General features: G+C 39.2%; 1 protein-coding gene across 1 annotated transcript; it reads left to right on the top strand.

Annotated features, from left to right (window-relative positions):
- The first annotated feature begins 2307 nt into the window (after positions 1 to 2307).
- Positions 2308 to 21790, top strand: ATP6V1C1 (ATPase H+ transporting V1 subunit C1). Its single transcript, XM_066564844.1, has 13 exons — positions 2308 to 2422; positions 6216 to 6398; positions 8498 to 8565; positions 9655 to 9740; positions 10436 to 10530; positions 14210 to 14301; positions 15350 to 15448; positions 16767 to 16835; positions 18137 to 18229; positions 18318 to 18411; positions 18938 to 19035; positions 20146 to 20272; positions 21181 to 21790. Exons 2-13 carry the CDS (start codon positions 6267 to 6269, stop codon positions 21274 to 21276), a joined length of 1149 nt encoding a protein of 382 aa, XP_066420941.1. The 5' UTR covers positions 2308 to 2422; positions 6216 to 6266; the 3' UTR covers positions 21277 to 21790.
- The last annotated feature ends 1174 nt before the right edge of the window (positions 21791 to 22964 follow it).

Genomic DNA, 22964 nt, shown 5'->3' with positions numbered 1-22964 from the left:
TTTATTTTTTTTGTTTTCTAGTGAAGAGTTATAGATTGCCTACAGCCTTGCTTTGTATCTCATTGATATCAGCTAATCAAATGGCAAATATCATTATAAAACCAACCACATTAGGCAGTGGACATTAGGTAACAGATCATAGATCCATGTTCTCAGAATCCCCTCCTGCAGTTTACAGGCATGTTGTCATTTTGCAGGTTAGAAATGCTTGTTGTTCATCTCTTAAAGACTTTTAGAGTATCATTTACTAACCACTCTGTTTATTTATAGAGGTCGATGCCAAGTTTCCCTCTGATAGCTTGGAGCTACGGATCACTCAAAAAAATCTTATCTTGTTCCAAAAATAACACAGATAATGTCTTGCATTTGCTGGTTAGTGTTTGCATATGGCATTTATTGCCACATTTTGAGGAAATGGCTTGCAATACTAATGTGAAAATGTGCCTATTGTGAAATTTTATAGGATTTTTCACTGAGAACTCAATAATGCATCTATTAAGAAATTTTTCTTGCTGCAATTGTTAATTTGGGATTTAAAAATAAGTCTGCCCACTTTTAAGGTAGGCAAGTTTCTATTTTGCTGTGTTAGTTTAGGGTAAGCCTTTTTATACTGATATGAGAAAAGCCTCTCTAACAAAATTTTACCAGTAGGAGCATGTAAGAGCATTTTAAGGGGCCATGGCCACTCCAGCAATGGGAACATTTTCAGCAGCCTCTGGTGGTTGAAGGACAACATAAATGGCTGAAGGAAAACTGATCTGTCAGATCAGATATTGTTTAACAACATTCATACTTTGACTAAGCAGAGTTTAGAGCTTCTGCATCTTTAAATACTTAAAGGCAGAAGAGCACAGGACTAGAGGCCTGAAGTTGCTCCCAGAGTGACAAAGCCACATCCTTCGCTGGGTTGAAACTGTGTGAAGTCACCTTTCTGATATCTCTGGTCACGTTTGTGCCTTCTCTCTGCTGCAGTTCCCCACAAGCCACCCACAGCTATACAATGGTTCCAACTCTTGCTTATTTGGAAAAAGAAAAAAAAAAACAAAACAAAAAACTGAAGAAAAATAGGAACAAACTATTTGTTTCCCTACAACCAGCAAACCAAAATAGTTTGTCTTTTGTGTACAATTTCTGCTTTCTTCAGATAATGTTGTGAATTACAATGACAGGCATTTCACACAACTTAGCTAGCAATAGAGCAATTTACAATCTGCTCTTTTTCACTCAGCATTTCTACTCTAAGCTAAGACAAATGGGGTTAGGTGCCAAAATAAAACAGCAGCAGTTTCATCTCATGTGCATGTTTTTCCACTGTCACCTGCATGCAAGCCTCCTCTTTTCTCAAGCCCTTCACTGCAGACTGACAGCAGTTAAGCATTTCAGCACATGTTCCCATAGCTAAGATCTCTAAAGTACACTCTGTTTTCCAGCACTGTGTGTTTTCCCAAAGCTGATCTTTTCCCCTCTACTGGGGATTCGTGAGGACGCATCTCGAGTGTCCAGTTCTGGGCCCCTCAATTCAGGAAGGGCATTGAGGAGCTGGAGCGAGTCCAGAGAAGGGCAGTGGAGCTGGGGAAGGCTCTGGAGCCCAAGCCCTGAGCGGAGCAGCTGATGGGGCTGGGGGTGCTCGGCCTGGAGCAAAGGAGGCTCGGCTGTGACCTGAGTGCTCTCTGCAGAGCCCTGAGAGGAGCCTGAGGCCAGGGCAGGGTCGGGCTCTTCTCACAGGTAACAAGCAGTAGAATAAGAGGGCAAGGCCTCAGACTGTGCCAGGGGAGGTTTAGGTTGGACATCAGGCGGAACTTCTTCACTGGAGGAGTGATTAAACAGTGGAATGGACTGTCCATGCCTAGGGAAGTGGTGGAGTCGCCATCCCCGGAGGTGCTTAAAGATAGACTGGATGTGGCACCCAGTGGCAGAGTCTGGTTTACATGGTGGTGTTCAACGTGGTGGATTCGATGATCCTAGAGGTCTTCTCCAGTCTAAATGTTTCCTTGGCCCTGTGTTTCCGTAATCTGAGGAAAATCTACTGGCCACAGCAAGAAACACACACGCTTTCAAACCCGACCATTCTTCTCTGCCCAAAGGGCAGAATCGTACAAAGCCTTCTTGACGCAGGGCCGCCCTGAGCCACATGTAGTTTTACACCAATTCCCTAATCAGGCCCAGATTAATTAGAAGTGGCCTGAGGCAGTCGGTACCCTGAGGTGCCTGCGACGACGGCGGGCTACGCAGGAGAGCGGCCATACCGCCACGGCGGGGCTCGAACCCGCGGTCCCAGCGCACCCGGCAGTCACTGCGCAGCCGCGGCACAGCGCCTCCTCCCGCCCCTCGTGCCCGGCGCTGCGGCGGCGTCAGCTGACCGCGGGTCACGTGACCCACCGGCGGGTGAGCGGGCGGCGGCGCCGGGGATGGAGCAGTGACGGTAACGGCGGGCCCGGGCCTGGAGCGGGCGGGGGCGGGGAAGGAGGGGAGGACGGAAGGAAGGACGAGTGTCTGGGCTACCCCGAGCGGCTACCGCAGCGCCCCGGCCTGCCCCGGCGCACGGCCTCCCCCGCCTCCGGGCCGCGCAGGCCTGGCACGAAGGGCAGCGCCGGCCGGGCCCGGCGGTACCGCGGCTCCCGGGGGCTCTGCTGGGCCTCGGGGCCGCCAGGCCGCCGCTCTGCCGCTGCCGGGAGTGTTTACCTCGGGGAGGCCGAAGGGACAGCGCGGCCCGGGGAGCCCGAGCCGGCGGTGCCGGGCTGTGGGAACTGACATCCAATCCCCGAGATCCTGCTCGGCGGCTCCGTGGGGAGCGAGGGCAGCGCCCCCCGCTCCCGGGGCCAGCCTCAGGTCGCTCCGCTCAAGCGTGGGGACTCCCCACGGAGCAATGTCCCCGGCTGCCTCGCTATGGCCGCTTCTGCTTAGGGAACGTGGAGGCCAAGCACCAGACGTGATTTCTGAAGACGAGCTTGAAGAAGTGACACTTTAGGGACTCTGTGCTGGGCTGCATCAGTAAACGGAGGTTTCCTATTGAGCTAAATAGAAGCAATTGTCCCCTGCCCCTTGCCCTGGATTTTTTTTTTTTTTTTTGAAAAATGCAATGCTGTAGTTGAGATTCTGTTTTGACGTGGCTATATGTTTTTCTGGGTACAGCACTTGTTCATAAGTTTTATTTTAGATTGTAGTATACTGCATGAAAGATTTTTCTTTGGAAATCCATTTTCCTAGTAACATAGGGATGAAGCAGTGAACATTACAAAAAAGTCCTGGTTAAAGAGGTATATTGTGTGAATAAGCTACCCATTCTTACTGCTTATTCTAGGTTTTATTTTGAACACTTGGTATTTCCAGCTTTATCCTGTGGCCCTTTTCTTTAATTTGCTTGGCTTTCCTTTTAACAATCAGTGTGTATGTATTTTTTGTCTGACCAGCATTTGTATCTGTTTTTCAAACCGTTCTGTAGCACTTCTCCTTTCTTCACTTCTTGTTTAGTATTCTCCATTGTTCTGGTTTCAAGGCCCCTCATGTAAAAAACATATAAAACTCTTCTATCAAGCTTTTTGTTCCCTTGTGTGTATTTGATAATACCTCCATTTTATCTGAAATGTGAAATCATCTTACTTCCCATGACTGTTAGAGATGGAACACAGCTTCAGGAAAAACAACCACACAGACAAAAAATGGTGAGGGAGAAAGGGAAGTCCAGTGACTTAATGATTCCTGGCAGCTACAACTGTTTCTTCTGTAATTTTTATAAGTATTCTGTAGAGAGTATTGATGTTTGTGGAAAACATGAGAATGCAATGTACCTTGTGTCTTCCTGAGTAGGATTCTGGATTTCTGTGCTATTGTTTTTCTGTCTTTTGCTTGGATATTTGTAAGTTGCTGCTGCCACCACTTAGTTTACCCAACAACTTTTTCTAGTCCTAGCCTAGTCAAATCCAGACAAAAACAATTTAAAGCTTTAACAAACTTTGAGAGTGTGTGTCAGCCACAGTGGTGTCTCTCTGAGTAGGTGAAGTTTACTGTAGCCTTGGCTGTGCCTCTTATAGGGCCAGAGTTCAGTGGAGTGCAGGAAAACCTCTCTTGAGCCAAGTCTGGCATGCATTAAGGAAGATAATGCATCATAGTAGTCTGAATAAGAGGAAAATTTGTTTTGTTCCATATCATCAGTAATTAATAGACGTCCTGTGGAGATCTGTTATGTGAGATACTGCAGCTGGTGCTAAACCAAGAAGCCCTGTGGCATGATGATAACTGATGTTGTGTGTCTGGTCTTGTAAATGCTGTGATTTATCAGCTACCTGTACCTGCCTTGGCATTGTCTGGCACTGCTGTGCTGGGCCTGGTGGGCAGTGCCAGATGTCACCGAGTGTGTCCTGTCAAGGGCCTCAGAACTGGGTGTCGTCATCTCCTGCTGGAAACGAGGCCCCTTAAGTCCAAGGGGGATGGATGGCTGCTATGCCAGGCTGTGCTTCATGATAGTGATTTAATGGCTGGAAAACTTCAGCTTTAGGCTTCCTGAGGAGCTGAGCAAAAGAATCAGCAACCAGGCCTGTGTCTTACCCGGATTTTCAACACCCTTGAATGAATACAGAAGGGAAGGACCTATGTGTTGTTTTGGGCAAAGTTTGCTACCACATACTAGTTCTAGCAAATACAACACTTGATTCATTCTCCCTCAAAAAAATTGAGTGCTGTACTCTGTGCTCATGAAATACAGGTTAGTCTATACTCCTTCAAAGCTGCTACAAAAGACATTGCAGATATCAAAATTTAGATTCTGTCAAGGTACACTTTGATTTTGTTTTTCATTCTCTTATTAAAAACATCCAGTAACTCTCAACCAGCTGTTTCTGCTTCTTAGTGACAAAAAACCACATACTCTTAACTTCCTGAGCATGTCTGCAACATAAGCCAGCATCATTTGTATTTAGTACCAACACTTTCTTGACTAATGCTAGTATGTGTAATCTTATTGATGGTTTGCAGTTGTAACAGAGATATCAAGACTAGAAAGTGTTCTCCTTTTTGTTGAAATGTTTAGCTGCCAGGAGAAGCTTCTTTACTTGAAAGAATAAACTAGAGTTTATTGCATTTAAATAATTTTAGGCATTTATTTACTTTAAAACACTGTCCTAATCTGAAAAGTGATTGGAGAAGAGATGTCAGAGTTGAAATTTTTTTGGTTTTGCTTGTTTTTTCTGATGTTTTCAGAAAAAGTTGTCTGATATACAGACACTGGAATGTTGGAACTCAGGACATCCCTCTGGGTGTCCAGAGTTGCCGGGACCCCTGCCAGGGGGTTCAAAGACCCTGGCACACAGCCTAGAACACCTGTGGGTTTGATTATGACCCATGGAGCAAATTACCAGCTGTGTATGAAGACCTGAAAGCCACAGAAGTTTAAGTAGTATAACAATAAAATTATCACTACCTAAAGTAGATTTTGGGGGTTTTAGAATAGAGGCTTTGGGGACAAGATGGAGGGACTTGGGTGTGTCCAGCCTTTCTTCTTCTTCTTCTCGACCTTCATCTTCTGCTGTGCTGTTGGCACTTACAGATTGGTTTAGAGTAGAAGCTCACTGTCTTAACATAGGTGATAGATATTGGAAAGTAATTGTAAACATTGTATACATATTATGTAGTATAAAGAGATAACACCTTCCTGGGGGCAGGCAGAGGGCCTGGAATTGTCCTCCTGGACAGATCTCGGCAGGGCAGGAGAAAGAATTTTATAGATGAGATACAATAAACAACCTTGAGACCAAGAACTGAAGAACTCCGACTCATTCTTCGAACGTGCGGGCCAAAACAGAGACTTTTCACATGTCTTGGGGCTGCAATAAACTGCAACCTCCTGAGACTGGAAAAGGTATATAGCTGTGAAAATATAATGTGGGTCCTGTTTTATTTGATTTCTTTTCAGTTAGATTGTTTGCTTGTTATCTTTCTATGAAATTGCAGTTACTAATGAAAGGTGCTAATGTTGCAAACTCAGCCCACTTTACCATACAGGATGGGCAGTTTAAAAACGTTTTCTAACTGTGTAAATATGATTTGGAAGATAGGAAAAAATGAATTTGAAACCACATGATACTTCTGGTAAAATCTCTTACAGTGGCTGTAACAGCACTATAGCAATGTGGAGTGAGATGTTTTTCTTCGGGCAAAGCTTTGACTGCTGTATTGATGGCAGATATTTTTTCTTCTTTCTCTTGCTTCTCTTCTGCTAGTATCTTGCCTTTATCCTCAGAATCAACAGCCATCAAGATAAAGGCACAAAAATGACAGAGTTTTGGCTGATTTCTGCTCCTGGAGAAAAGACCTGTCAGCAGACATGGGAGAAGCTACATGCAGCAACTACAAAACACAACAACCTTTCCACTAATTCAAAGTTCAATATTCCGGACTTGAAGGTATGTAAGCCCTGTGTCAAGTCCTAAGAAGTGTGTTTGTTTTGCACCATCTTTGTTTCTCTAGATTAAAACCTGCAGATGTTTTAGAGAGAGTAGCTGACTTCTCTTGATGTGTATGTGTGGATCTAAGAAATAATTCAGACAACAGTTATCTTTTTTTCTGAACTTCTAAGTTAGTTGTTCACACTGTAAGTTTTCAAGATTCAGCAGCCTGTGTTCTTTCAGCAAATAAAGCAGTTTTTTCTGAGGATTGTAGTCTTGATCTCATGATGGTAGCAGTTACTTGGAGAAGAAAAATGTGATCTTGTGATCTGATTATTGAGAATTTCCTTTGACGGTTTTGTTTTGCCTTTTTAAAAAATTATTTTAAGTTTTTCCCCCTTCTGAATTGTCTGCTCCTTTTCTCTGTCTGAGATACAGTGAAAGGTTCAAATTAAAAATACAGGAGTTGATCAAAGAGCTGCTCTGCCTTTTCTCTGTCCAGAAGTAGCATTCTTCTATTAGAGCAGTGGTTTATCTCTGGCTGAGCATTCCAGTGTGACCTGCCAATGTGTTGTGGAAAATGAAAAAAAAAACTGTTAGAACTATTCTGTGAGAAGCAAATAGTAACAAAATAAGAAAGTAGTTAATCTTGGGTTAATACAATCATCAGGTTACGGAAAAGTTATGAGCCAGTGTATTCATTTAGAAAAGGTCTTTCCTGATGCCTGGATGTTTCTTGAACAAGAATTGGAGCTCAGTTAAAGCCCATCAAGGCTTACAAAATTGAGGAGAAAAATGCCATCAGTCTTGGTCTACAGAGTGCATCAAGGTCAGGTGGCATAATGCCTTTTTCCTGTGTCTGCTAAGGAATGAGCCCAGGGCACAGAGTGCTTCAGTCTGCCTTTTAACATCTTCAAACTGCCATAACTTGTGTCCACATTTGGACTGTCCTGAGTTAGAACAGTGACTAGAACAAATGTCTGTCTCCTCCCAGGATATCCTTGGACAGGAGTCAGGATGGCTTTCAAACTGTAGGGTGCCTGCAGCATTTAGAAGAGTTATTGCTGAAATCTGTTGGGGCCCATCAGGGTTAGAAGCAATTTTTTTTGCTTCTACTGTGTTTCCTAAAAGGGGCAGAAACTGAATATACTTTATATACAGTGGGAAATAGTCTGGCTTCTGTGAGACTGTTAAAGCAGTGAGATCCTTTAGTTAAAACTCATTTAAACAGTGGTTTAGTCTCTGCTGAACAGCAGTCTTATTGCTTAAAGACTTGCTAGTCCTGAGACTTTTAAAGACTTGCTAGTCCTGAGACTTTTAAGTGACTAGTTAAAATGAGCTTCCTTATTCTGCTTGTGGCCCACAAGAAGGTGAGGCATGGAAAGTCATTTTATGTGATATTTCTTAAGTAATTCTGCTCCTTTCTGCTTCAGAACTAAACAGAAAAGGACTAATATGAATTTGAGTGGTCAGATATATAGAAAGTAGATGCTAGATTACAAGTATGTTAAATGTTACTAGCCCTGTAATATTTCAGTGAGAAATGTGTACTCTAGGTACATGAGATTAGGGAAGAAAGTGTTTTTCTGGAGGAGAAGGGAAGAAAGAGTGAAAGCTTGTAGACAAGCTAGATATTTTATTACCCAAGATGCAAAAAGTCCAGACTCTTGTTGGTCTCACTGCTGCAGTACTCTTGTATTGTCAAAGTTTTCGATGCCCGTGTTGCCTCCAGTGCTGAGATTCCTGATCAGTGAAATTTCTCATTTGATCTAAAGTAGTGAATTAAGTGCTCAAGCAACTGCTTTGTGAAAAGTGCAGCCAATTTATAGCATAGGCATTGTTTTAACATGTTTTGGATGTCTGGATTGCAGAACTGAAACTGAGCACCAAACTAGTGAGTTAGATCTGATCCTGTGGTGTTTTGAGGCAGGGGTGATATCTTAAAAAGTGAAACAGAGTGTGACTTTGGTAAATCAAGATGTCTGAAATCTTAAGAGTCCAGCATTTTATGTAGTTCTGGAGAGATACCTCTTGGGAGATGTATCTTTTACTGTTAGCTGGTTTTCTCTTTCTATGTTTATATACATCTGCTAATGCATTTTGATCTTTGCTTCTAGGTTGGCACACTGGATGTTTTGGTTGGTTTGTCTGATGAGCTGGCTAAACTGGATGCGTTTGTGGAGAGGTACCAGTTCATTTTTACTAGGATGGAAAGTATTAGAATGATGATGTGATGGTTTGCTGAGTTCTAATAATACACAGGTTATTTTCAGCATTTTTTTGTATCACAGTGATCCTCTGCAGCCAGTCAGCAAGCTCAGATTTAAGAAAGCTAAGATGCTGGTTTTCACAGTATCTGTTCTTGAGAAAAGAAAAATAATTCTGAACTTCTTATGGAATACTGGAACATTATGCATTCTCTCTTCAGTAGTGCTGTGTGGTGCTGGGTCCTGGAGAATTGTTAAAAATTGAGCCTGACAGGTGCAGGAAGTGGTGAGGAAATGAAGTAAAAGCTTGTAATTCTAGCAGGAATACTGTTTACACACTTTGAGAAAGTAACCATGTAATTTCCTAATCCATAGAAATACTTAAAAGTATTAATATTAAAATGCAAAACTTACTCATTTTGAAGAAACTAATGACCTTTTGAAAGTGATTTCAAGCAAAAGTAGCAAAATTTCACATAACCAGAATTCATGGAGCCATCTTCTGTTTCAAGGAGAGCAATCTTAAATAGACATTTTTAAATAGAAAAGGAAACTCTTTGGCCTGGCACATGTGAATAATATTATACATGGTTTTTCAGTTAGGAAGGCAGGTCTTGAGTGTCACATTGCATTGTCAGGGTTACCCCGTGTTTAGCTTGTATTACTGTTGACTTCTACCTCTCTACCTGTTTCTAGAAAGGGGTTAGAATTTTGGAAGTACAACAGACTTAAAACAAATTTTGCAATATAGTGACTTTACACTTGAAGTCAACACCAATGTGAGGGAGCTAGCCTCACCTTGTTGAGAACTGGTGAGTAGCAGCAGTAGAGATTTTAAATAAAGGTGTGGAATACTGAGAAATTGGTCTCCTTCAGATATTGAGCCCAGCTTGTGCTCTCAGAAAGTTTGGATGTAGAGCAGTCATCATCCTTGTTTGATCCAGTCACTTTTGATCCAATCTCAGGCAACTTAAAATGAGTTTTATGAATGGTATTTCTCAAATGGCAGGTTTGGGGGTTTATTGTTTTTTTAAAATATATTTTTATCTTTATCTTCCAATTTTCAGTGTTGTAAAGAAGGTGGCCCAATATATGGCTGATGTTCTAGAAGACAGTAAAGATAAAGTTCAGGAGAATCTTCTGGCCAATGGAGGTAAAGTGTTAACCATGATATCCTAATGTATTCTAAAACTGTAGAAGGGAAGGCAATGATCCTGAAACTTACTGAGGTACCAGGAAGCCAAGTGCAAGGGGCTGCTCCTGGGTCAGGAGCATGAATGGATCAAGAGCAGCCCTGCTGAGAAGGACTTGGGGTGCCTACAGGTGCCAGTGTGCATTTTATTTCAGTAAAGAGCTGCACTTTTCTCTGAGCCAATATTTTATTTTCAGAGCCATTTAATAGAATTATCACAGCTTGTATTGATGCAAGAGAGGCTGGTATCAATGGGTAAGGGCTTGGAGTAGTGTCTTTTGTAGATAGCTGTACAAACCTGTCGGTTCAGGGGAGCCACATGATCATTGCTGCCTTTTTTGCCATAATAACCTTCCCTTCTCCCACCCATTTTTCACACAGAGCAAAAAGAAGTTGCTTTTGTCTGTAGTTCTCCAACCATCCTTGACTTAGTAATAAATGTCATTTACAGTCTACAGAGGTGGTGAAACCACTATCTGAAGGCAGAGGTCATGGAGAATTTACAGCTTGTTTATTTTCAAATTTCTTAAGCAACAGGGTCCACACATGGGAAGGTCCAGTCTGTTACAGTTCTCTTCTCTTAGAGCAGTTCTTCACCGAATCTAATACAGTTGTCTTTTTATTGTCAATCTTAACAAAGTTCTTTAAAATTTTAGTTGACTTGGTCACCTATATAACAAGGTTCCAGTGGGATATGGCCAAATACCCCATCAAGCAATCCTTGAAGAATATTTCAGAAATTATTGCAAAGGTAAGGTAACTTGTTTTATAAAACTTCCCTATTTGAACTTGAGATATTTATGCACAAAACTTGCTCTCAAAGCAATTTGTCTGTTTTAGTCAGCAAACAATAGTAATGAACTTTGTAGCAGTTAGTAACCAAAGAAATACATGGGATGTGGCTAGGACTTGGAGAGTGCTCCCTGAAGGCCAACATGCTGTCTTTGCTGATTTTTGTTTCCTAGGATCACTGAGCTAACAAATAAATAGCCAGGAAATGATGCTTCCATTTCAGTTTTGCTCTACTAGCATATTGTTTGTCTGATGTTCTCAAACCTTGTGGGCTGTTAGCAGTGAACCAGGGAACTTATTCACATTTTGAAAGCTGTGGCACTCAGTTGTGAGGGGAGAAATAAGCCTTCATTGTTAGATGTAGAGTTTTCATGTGTTTTCCTCATCTTTACTTTGGCAAAGTGTTTCATACATGAAGGGCTTTATTTTTTTACTTGCTTGTGAGCCTCTACAGGATCCTCAGCAGTGACTGGTTTAGACAGTGAGAGAATTCTCTGTAGACAATCCTTGCTTTAAGATCTTCCCAGCCTCTTCAGGTTGTTTTTTTCCCTTCCCTGTTTTCTGTAATCTACAGACTGGCTCTTGGAACTGCCTGTGTTACTAACTGAAGTACATAACTTGCAAAAAAGAAGAGGCTCTTCTGGGTACTATAGAGACAGCCTTTGGTGGTGGATGTGTAGGGACTATAATGGGGTTGGGATGGTGGTAAGTGCTGGCAGGCTTGTGCTTTGCTATTACTGCAGATTCCTGAAACTATTACATTATTTTTTTTTGCAGAGATTACAAAATTTTAATATATGCTACAAAGCTGACTGAAAATGCAATTAGTACTTTCATTTTTGATATTTTCTTTGGGACTATCATTGTATCTTGAATTTATTCCACAAATTACATTTAGTAAGTATTCTTGGAAAACACCTGCAGTGTGGCCTTTTGTTAGAGGATGACTGGCTGTCTTATGGCTCTGAAGATTTGCACATTAAGAGTATCTTACAGATATAAAATAAAAATATTAATATCTGACACTAGCACATATTTGCTTCTTCAGAAGAAGGTACCAAAATGAAGCACTGAACTTTTTACAGCAGTTATAGTACAGCACTTGTTTTTGCAGAAATTAAATTTGTTGAAAAAGAAACCTAGGACATGAAGAGATATGCCCTTTTTTGAAAATTATCAAATATTCAGTGCATGTTATTCTGTGTCCCAGAGTCTGCTAGATAAATAATCTGCTTCAACAAAGCTCTAGAACCTGAACTTCAACTGTCTTACATTCTTCATCTACTTTAGGGACCTCATTGACCTGTTGTATTGAATAGTAAATGTAGACAAACAGGTCTGCTGGAGTTCGGCTTGAGTCATCCTGTTGGGGGTTTCCATTTTGCTTCATGTTTAGCTGTGCTTGTATTCCACAGGAACAGCTTTAGGACATAAATGTGTAATAAATCTGATTTCAAATAGTTTACAAAATATTTTCAGCTGTGAGCCGTAGATGTATGTCCATAAATTAGAGAAGGAAGATGACTGAAGATGCCTTAGGTTCCTACAGAAATGACCCCAAGGAGATCATATCACAGGACTTGAAACAGTTTTGTCCCAAGGCAGAAAGAGTCCTGACAGAGATAAAGTCTTCATGTAATCACATGCCAAAGTGAAGATATAGGAAAATTGATAGACCTACGTTAATTAAAATCTGTGAAGCCTCTTGACAGGTTGATGTTAAATAATTTGAAAAGTTTGTCAAATAATGAATTACTACATTTCCTGTGTGGTTTTATGTCATCCTCACTCACTCAGGCAACAGATTCTGATGTCTGTCAAAATGAGTAATGGCAATTGCAGTGGGGATTTGTCAGTTGAGAAGAAATTACAGCAGTGTCAGAAACATTTAAAATAAAATTATATCTGCTGAAACTCTTCATCAGATTTTTTCAGCTTTCAACTTACAGAAATTTTGTGAGCCCCACCATCAATACAGAAGACTTTTGAGATGGCATCTGTGCTGAGAGCTGTCACTTAATCGAGTTATTCTTTGGATTTGAAATTAGTGATCAGACTTATGCAAGGAGACAGCCTCAATATTTTCAGTGCCCATGTCCAATCTTTTCAGCAGCCCAGGCATGCATCAAAGTGCAACAGCTCAGCTGTATGGCTACAAGACACTGATGTATTGCCAATGACTACCTAAGGGGTTTAAATATCTGGGATTGCTCTGTGTAGAGATAGGCTCCCTGTGTTAGACTGCACTTTCCTTAGCAATACTGTGAGTCTGCCTCCTTTTGCAGTGACCTTTGTGAGTTATTCACCAATTCTACTCGCAGAAGGAAGCTTGTATTGTTGCTTCATTTGGTAATTTTACAAACATTTATTTTCAAGAGCTCTGTTGTGGCATAGAGGTTTGTGGTTCTGTATTCTCTAACATTCAGTAGGAAGCAAAGCTGGTTGTTTTTCACAATAAACTTCAGTCAGTGCAGCAGTAACAGGTTTTTATCTAAGCAGTCATTTTTTAAAAGACTACTGACTCTACAAATGAGAGCAATTAAAAGTATTGTCAAGTAGGAAATGCTGAATGGAACTGGTTTGTAAAGGCAATGATGGTATCAAAAGTTTTTGGGTTTTGTCATTAATAATGCATAGTTATACTGTTGTTGAAAGTTTTGATCCTTGGAAAAGGCAAAGGGTTGTCAGTCTGGGGAAGAGCTAAAATGCACAAAGGTACTAGCTTAATATATTCTGTTTAATTTTCCCCTTATGGTATCCTCTAGATGTAAAAAAAAGGTGCTGGTGTTACTTCTTGTAGTATTAAAAAGTTTTCATGAAGGTATATGCCTTGTGTGACACCTGCTGAAAAGTTCCGCATGTTGCTTTGCTAAAGGTTGTATCAGTCAAAGGATTTAAATAGCCTTAAGTACTCATCTGTTTAATTTTGTCATTTTCAGAGTATTTTGTCTAAAGGATTTCTGTATCTGTAAAGGTGCAAGCTGTTAATGTGTTGCTACATGAAACGAACAGAATGTTCAGGATTTTGATGACTTCCTGCTACAGACAAGCCAACTTAGGTGCTACCATAAACAAGGTCACTATTTAATTAAGTGACCTTGCTTTTAAGAGAGATTTATTTTGTAGAAACAAAATCATATCTGGATCTCCAAGCTGAAGTGTTTTATGCAAACAAAATGTTTTATCAGTGTTCTAAGTCTATATAAAGGGAGAGTCCCTTGACAGTGTTCAGAAACTTTTCCCTGGGAATTTTTTCATGCTTGTACTTCCTTACTACAGTGAGGAGGCAGTGAAGGAAGCAGTAGGCAGCATTATAATCCCAGACCAACACTGTGCCATTGCAGTTACCCAACTGTTACTGAGTGTGCTGATTTTAAAACACCTCCTTGTATAGGGTGCACACCGATATGAGTATGGTTGGCAGTTTAACATATATTAATTAAAGTGCTTAATTTGTTTTGTAGTCTTCCACTTGCTGCCAAGTTGTCTAGCTGGGAATGAATCATTTTTGGTAATCATGCTAATTAAGCCATCCTTCGCAAATCCATCCTTCAGGATTACTTGAGCAGCAGTGGCAAGCTGAACATAAGTTCTATTCTAGTTCTTTAGACACAGCTCCTTTTCTTTTCATTTTTAAGGGAGTAAACCAGATTGACAATGATCTAAAAGCAAGAGCCTCGGCATACAATAATCTGAAAGGGAATCTTCAGAATTTGGAAAGAAAGAATGCGTAAGTTGTATTATTTTTTCTAATGTAGTGCAGGAACGTTATCTAATTATGAAAACTTCAGAAAATGTTAACTCTAAGCTTAATGTATTTTTGAGGTGTTTATTAGTCTTGAAGAGCAGCTGTCATAAAAGAACATTTATTATCAGCTGTCTGGTTGGTGCTAACTTACCTGTGACTGAAAAGCAATTAAGAAATCACAGAAGCGTGTACAAATAGCATAAATTGCTGGAACTTCTGAGAGGAGCTTGCTGTTAGTGGTAGTGCTGCTGCTTAGGTGTCTTGTTTAAATAAGAAAGTCTTCCCTTCACACCACCTTAACTGGTGTTCTTCCCTCAGAATTTACCAGCAGAGACAGCTGCTAGGTACACACAGATATTAAATTAAACGAGGACTGTGTGTTGTCTTGTCACGTATGCGTGATGATTATCTGAAGTATAGCTGGGGTACAGTAGTTATTCTGTGCAAATGGGGCTGATTAATGTGCCTGAGCCCTGCCGTTACAGTGAATGGCACAAGCCTGCTGGCTGACTCAGAGCCATGGGTCATGCCAATGACAGTACATGACAAGCTGTTTTAGGAGTGAGACATCAGTTCTGTGCTAAGCCATGGCAGTTTGTCAGCTGAACGCCATTAAACCTTTTATGAATACAAGGAAATACACTGCTTTAAGTTTTTATTGATGTTCTGCAAGTAGATCGTACTACATTAGTTATAACTCTGAGGCTCCTTGTGCTAGAATCCACACTTAATGGCTTTAATGGTTCTTGCAATTTTAAATCACTTTTTAAAAGACAAGTTGGCCCCTTAAGCGTGTGACGTATTTGGAATATGGAAATGACGCACAGCAGCAGAGCTACTGATAAAAACGTCAGTGACTTTGGACAGTGAGATATAAAGTGCATATAAGGACATTTTGTTTGCTCTGCTAATAGCAATTGTGTAGGTAAAATGTATTTTTGAGAATGCTATATTATCAAGCACTGGAAACTGTTGTCCAGACAAATTCAGTTCTTAAATGTGTAATTGTTCTGGCTTTGTTTCTCTGCAGGGGAAGCTTGCTAACCAGAAGTCTTGCTGATATTGTAAAGAAAGAGGACTTTGTACTTGATTCAGAATATTTGGTCACATTATTAGTGATTGTGCCGAAGTAAGTCTATTCATCCTAAGAGTAGAATACAATAAGAAATATAAATAATTTAATAGATCTCACAACTCTATAATACTGTCAGAATGACATCTCAGTTTACTTGGGGCTTTCCTGGATGAGCAAACAGAACTGTTAAGATGCTCAGGAGAGATAAGTAAGCATCTGTGCCTGTGTTCCTTTGTTCACAGAAAACTTCTTCTAAGGACTGCTGGGTGCTCATGAATTTCTTGAAGAAACTGGAAATTAGATTTATATCTCTTATTCAGTGTTTGCTATGACTAGACATGCTCCAGATGGGTGTCCTTATGAAAATAAGTGCTGAGTAAAAACATGACTAGTTTTACATTAGAAGGCTTAATCATTAAATTATCCTGGTTAGGACTATGCCAACTTCCATCATTTACTGAGTGAACTCTTTACTGCTTTGCTCTGCACGTTTTTAGATTGCCTGAACACTGTTTTTTGGGGTTTTTTTTACTTAACTAAGTCTGTGCCATTGGAACCCTGCTTATGTTCTGTCAAAGGCTTGCTGGGTGAGCAGGCTGTTCTTATTTGAAATGTGTGAACAACAAAAACCTCATGTTTTCCCTTGGCCAAGGAAAGTGGTGATACAGATGCCCTCAAAACTGTTGTAAAATGAAAAAATGGTCCTTGACTGGAGCTGCAAGCAGAAAGCTCCTAATTTATGAAAAGTCCACTGGCTCTCTTTACCACAGGAGCCATTAGAGTCTGTCACATGTTTTCCCTCTGGTGAAGGAAAACCAATTTTGCGGTGGCTTTAGCAGAAAGCGGGTGGTTAGAATATCTCTGCTGTTATTTGTCTTGTTTTTGCTGTTGAAAGGATGGAACCTCTTCACAAATACCTAGAGAAAGGTAGGGCTTCCAAAATTCCCAGTCCTTCAGGCAAGTGTAGGACTCTAGGGAACCTGTTTATAATTGTGGAAGAAGTATTCCTCTGCTCAAAAGAGCAGAGTTGCATGAGGAGTTGCTGATTAACCTTGACAGTTAATTCCATTTGGTCCCCTGAGATCTCTACTTAATGATGATTTAATTTCATAGTTCTTTGATTTAAAAAATGTTGCACTTGTAAACTGACATGAAGACTGAAAATATGTTACTTTTGCAATCACTATAGTTTATTTATCAATAATTACAAAAACAGCATGAGGAGAACTGAGTGTTTTTTGAGTCTGGCATATTTCTTAAAACCTATACTTGAGATGGAAGATGTGATGATTAAATGTTTTTACCTTTAAAAAAAACCCTTGATCCATTAATCTCAGATTAAAAGTCTAACAATAACCTGTGTATTCTCTAGGTTAAATTACAATGACTGGGTTAAGCAGTATGAAACACTAGCAGAGATGGTTGTACCACGTTCCAGCAAGTAAGTTGTGAAATGCTAAATCTCATATTTGCATGTGCTATGTTTCAGGGGTGTCTTTATCTACAAAGACTGTGAATTTTAAAGATTGGTCAAAAAACTTGTCAATATATCTAACTTTCTAGCTTTATCTGATCAAATAATTGAGGAAAGATTAAAATAGAACTCTAGGGTTAACCAAAATTATCAAACTTACGTGAGAAGAGTAAGAGGATTCAAGAGTTAATCTAGTTCTGGTCAGATATATTCAGCCTCTGGCTGGAGTGTGGTGAAGATAAGCAACAAATGCTGGCTGCTGGCCTGTAAGCTTTAGGTCTGTATTCACAGGACTTGAACCAAGTTATATGAACTGTGAAAGCTTCCAAAGAATGGACAACTGGAAGTGTAAATTTGTTGTGTTGAAAGAAAGGTGGCTTGTCTCTTTGGGTCCTTGGTATCAGGCTGGTGCTAGGTGCTGTGGTGGGCAAGATTAAACCACTTTAGCAGACTTGTAACCACTTTGAAAGATAAAGTCCATGTGTAGCACAAAGCATCTATTTGGGGTTAATTTTAACTGACAGACTGAGATTTTGATCAGGAAAATCTGATGCTACCAGTTCTGTGCCACTTAAAAAATCTGAACTTGCTCTGGATAGCTTCACATTTGGAAGACCTGCTAGTGCTTCTTATTTAATTATTGGGAAACCATGGCCTAGGGCTAGCTTAAGAAAAAGCAACTTGTTAAACTGTTGGATAATGCTTGTATTGAAGACAGTATGACATTGAGGAACAGTCTAAATCCATTCAAGCTTTTTTTTCCTAAGGTAAATCCTCAAAATAAGCAATATTATTTTGAATTATAAAATAGTAAATCTAAGGGGCATCTTTGCAACCTAAGAAACATTTTGTTTTGCCAACCTGTATATTTTTATTTTGTGTATTTTTCTATTTTATATCCATTTCATTTTTCTTTAAAACACACATTTCTAATAAAACTGTAGTCCAAACGTTTCAGTACTAAACCAGCTTCAGTTACTTTTTTTGTTAAGTAAGTTTTAATTTGAACAAATATCATATGAAGTGGTTTTGTGTGACGAAGTCTCTCAATGTGAAGTGTAAGCTGCCATTATTTATGAAGGGAGCAATTAAGAGCAGTCAGTGACATTCTGTATGAGGTGCTTAATTTGGGAACTAAACTTGTATAATTATCTACATTTATGTCTTGCCTTGTAGCAATAAAGTACAACACATGGTACTGTGTGACTGACCTGTGCTGGCTCGATCCTGGTTAATTCTGACACTTGGTCTGTTTTCTTTCTGTGTAGTGTACTCTTTGAGGACCAAGACAGCTACCTTTGTAATGTCACCTTGTTCAGGAAGGCAGTGGATGACTTCAAGCACAAAGCCAGAGAATATAAGTAAGGTTTATTTTGTGTGCATTCTGTCTCTCATGCTTTGAAGGATCTCTGGATAGACACTTCTGATTTTATTCACTTCCAAATGCAGATTTATGGTCCGTGACTTCCAGTACAATGAAGAAGAGATGAAAGCCGATAAAGAAGAAATGAATAGACTGTCAACTGACAAGAAGAAACAGTTTGTAAGTCTTAATAAAGTGGTCATTACAGAAATGTGAGACATCTAAGACTTGTTATTGCTACATAAAATTTTCATGAAGTTGTGATTCAGAGAAAGCATTGTAGGGATGACATGATGTAGCCAGCCTGCCACCCAGCTAATCTACTCCAGGATAATTGAATTTCGTGCAGCACAAGTGCTCCTCACTGCATTGAACCAAGGGCTGGTATTGCAGCTGATAATATTTGAAGTTTGAAAATGGACAAGTGTTTGAATTGCATAATCAGATATTACTAAAAGGATCTTTAATATAGTTAGATCATGACAACTGAGATGGGGACCTGAAGGGACAATGGGAAGTGTCATTAAATGTCTCTTTACTTTCTATCAAAACACTCTTGAGCAATTATGTCCATAATGAACTTTGTCTTTAGCTTGTCTTTTATTATGGTACAGATATTGAGTAGCTGCTCAAACATGCATAATGCGCTGAGTCTTTTTCTGATGTTTGAATAGCTGATTTTTTTTCCCTCTCTTTTCTTTCACAGGGGCCTCTGGTTCGGTGGCTGAAAGTTAATTTCAGTGAAGCTTTCATTGCATGGATTCATGTGAAAGCATTACGTGTTTTTGTTGAATCTGTTTTAAGGTAATGAGGCAGATTTGAATAGTGATTTCCTTCCTAGACTTGGTAAGAATTCACATCTAGCTTGGGTTTACCAGATTGAAGCATCTGAATGCTGCTCTTCTGGGAAGGAGGAAGCCAAAAGCAGGGCGGTAAGAATAGTTGGTGGCAATAGCTCTTGTTGCCAGTTGTGAAATATTTGAAGTAGATAATTGTGTATCTTCCCCTTGGATAGTCTTTTCACTATTGCTTTAGGAGTTACAGATACTCTGTACATAGCAGGGAGACATTTGCTGATTTTTAGGTTACTTTATGAGCTGCTTGTAACAAGAACTAACTACATCTTATATTTAAATGGCAAATTTGAATAGTTCAGAATAACAATAGCTTGTTATTGAAATCTATGCTTTTTCTTTAAGACATGCCTTTTGTAATCTAAATTTTTCAGTTTTAAACCACTCAATATTCTAATTAGAAATTTAATCTGCTTTATTTTCTTCATACTATCCACAAGTGTTGTTACCAGTCAAGAACAGATGTAGTTGTTCTGCAAAGGAAAGACCTTTATTTTTAATAGTTGAAGACGTTCCTACTGCAGTCAGTAAAGGGCAAGGTGTTTTTAGCCTTTTTGATCACTTGTCATAAAGGAGAAAAGCAGAGGAGAAAAAGAAAACAAATCACATGAACTTGCATTCTTGCTGCTATGGCCTTATTGTGAAGACAAAACTTGAGTAAAGAAGAAAGCTGAACCTGACTGAAATGTTGGCAGCAGTTTCCACACTCCTAGAAAGGAAGATTAAGTAGAAACTACATTGTCCACCAAGTGTCATAAGCAAAGTAAATTAATGGAATATTCAAAATTTAGTCTGTGTTCAGGTAACATTGAGAATTATGCTAAATATTCCAGGATTTTAAATTATTTTTAAAATATTTAGGCTTCTGTTTTGTTATTTTAAGCTTGAAGTTCTTTTTTGATGTCTTATGAATTGTAGACACAGAATGGCTTTGCAAAATTGGAAATTAGCAGAATTTCCTCTTCAGCAATAGGATTCTTTCTCAAAAAAAAATTCTGCTTTGAATTATGAAAGAAGGTTTATTTCAGCATTTCCATGGTTTTCTACTTGATTTCCTCAGGTATGGTTTGCCAGTTAACTTCCAGGCAATGCTGCTTCAGCCTAATAAGAAAACAATGAAGAAACTGAGGGAAGTTCTGTATGACTTGTACAAACATCTTGACAGCAGTGCAGCAGCTATCATTGATGTAAGTACTTTTTAACTGTTACTAGTATGTTTAAACAAAGTCTATTGGCATCATTAAAAAGCTGTACCTCTCCATATTCTTCATTTTCTCACAGTACAGAGAATTTTGTCTCCTTAAAAAAATGCTGCCTCTGTTTTACACCTTTGCAAGGCAGATGGTATTTAAAGTTGCAACCAATATATTTGAAGAGCTATTTAAAAGTCACATGTAATTTCTTCTTAACTGCATTCTTTCCTACTGCTGATGGAAAGATACAGACTACAAGTTAGCATAGTAGTCCTCTGCTGTAGAAGGCTGAATCATTGTCAAAATGGAATCAGCCTTTCCATCTGTAGAGGTCTCATTTTCATGTGTAAAAGCTGGTTTGTTGGGAGGCTTATTCTACTAATTGGCTTTGTATTGAAAAGTGATGATGTTTGTAGTTAAAGGTTAACTGAAGATACCATGAGTTTAGCTGAATTAAAAAAGATTCTTAATGTTATATTGAATGTAATGTATTTCCAGACCTTTTTGTGGAAAGAGGATGTGAGACAATTTAGGTGAAAATTAAAGATGCTGAACTTATATAATGTCCTGGATCATTCAGCACCCTATAGCATTCTCATCAGAAACTGGCAGTGTTTAGATGTAATAGTGATGATATGTTTACTATAGCAATGGATGTGAATTATTGGTACAGAACTACTTAGAGTTTGAAAAATCACTTTGTATTTACTTGTGAAAAATACTGTTAGTCATTTGTCAAAGTTCTAACTTTACCTGTTACTTAAACAGTCACTTGAATCTGAAAATTTAACCTTGAAATCTTACCTGGCCCATTTGCTTCTAAAACATATTAATATTTCAGCCACTTCTTAATAGGAGTCTGAATTGTAAGAGTATAACTGGTTTCAAAACTTTATTTGCAGGCAACTATGGATATTCCAGGTTTAAACCTCAGCCAACAGGAGTACTACCCATATGTGTACTACAAGATCGATTGTAATTTGCTGGAATTCAAGTAAAAGTTCCCTAACATGACAATCTTCTCAGTGTTGATGTAAACAAACAGAAGTGAGGTTGAAGTATAGTAATACTTTTAACATTCTACTAATCATATGCTTGCTTCTTATGTTAGGTGAATTAAACACACTGTGGTCCATCTCTAGACATTTTCTTTTTAAAGAGCAGTGTAGGTAACCAGCTTTTAATCGACTATGTCTGTAAATGTATATTGAGAGAATTGAAGTATTTATAAACAGAGTGATTTATTTAAGGAAAAGCTTATCCCTCTTTCCTATGGTGGTCTGTGTTAATTCCATTTACTGTTGTTTATACAAAAAACTTGTTTACAGAAGACTAGTGTAAATGTTCATGGCCATTTTGTTCATTTGATTTAGTAGATACAACTGTGTTAACGTTGTTGAACTGTGATGTAAAGTATGTAAAATTGGTATGAAATCGTGCTTTCTGAATGGTTTAAAATTACAACTGATGCACTGTAAACGCAGGGAAAATAAACATACCTGTGCAAATGTGTCACTTTGTTCTACCACATAAAATTGCAGATACTTGTGTCTAAACTGAAGCAATACATTAAGTCTTTAATAGTGCTGCAATCCTGCACGCACTGGTACAGAGATACAATTGGCTTCAGCACAAGTACTTGTAGGAGATGCAGGAACTAATTCTGCTTTGTGCAGAAAGGCTCAAGTCGTTTGGCCACCACATTTATGTATGAGTGTTTTTTGTGTTTGTATCTTTGTAACTCTAAAGAAAAGATGTGAGACAATCACTGGGAAGATGATGGCAAGCTGGGATAATAACAAGCTAGGCTGAGCTGGGATTTTGGTAATTCTTCTTTCTTTTCAGTCAGTTGAAGCTTGAGACAATTTTATAGCTTTGTGCACTGTACAATTAGATGCTCACTTTTTTTTTTTTTTGCAATATCTGTTCTCCATACAGGGAATATGATGGCTTCCTTCTAATGTGGACAGAGAGGAGTTGTTTATTTCAGTACTAGCTATTACAAATATTCTACCTGTCTGAGTAGCTAAATATGCAGTAAAAGCTGCAGTATTGTTTAAAACTGACTTGAATCGAGTGAGACTGGAGGAGTTCTGATTTATCAAAATTAGTATTTGAAGTACTGTAACCACTGGATTCTTTTCTCATTTAGTCCTTAACTGAAAATATCAGACCTCCAAGCACTATAGAGCTTTCAGCTGTGGACTCTCTAATCATAACCCAGCAGCACCTTGGAGCAACTGGCTAACTTTGTATGCCTACATTGATATCTCTAATTATTAAAAGGGAAGTCTAGGTTTTGAGTGCAAGAGTTGCATCTAGCTACTGATTTTGATAGGGTTTGACATCTATGAAAATATTTGCTGTGTAAAGTTATGTTTGCTTTTCTTCCCGTTTTTATAGACAGAAAGGGAAATAGTGAGATCAGGTGTCCTGTCGAGGTCACATTTTTGCTTCTCCCACTTCTCAATTCCTTACAGAAGATAACAGCTGTTTAGTCTGTTGTCCAGGTTGTTAAAAGTGTGCCCAAGTGGAAGAGGTTTTCCCTTTTATCACTCAGCTCTGTCTCTTCCACTGGCTTTTGTTACTGCTGCTCACAAAGGTTGTCACCTTGGTTCTGAGCCCACTATAACATGTACACACTGCTTAAAGGTAAAGAGGGGTTTTTTGTCCTGCCTCTCTAATC

Source organism: Molothrus aeneus, chromosome 1 (genome assembly GCF_037042795.1).
Source record: "Molothrus aeneus isolate 106 chromosome 1, BPBGC_Maene_1.0, whole genome shotgun sequence".
NCBI lineage: Eukaryota > Metazoa > Chordata > Aves > Passeriformes > Icteridae > Molothrus > Molothrus aeneus.
This window is presented reverse-complemented; position numbering and strand designations above follow the sequence as displayed.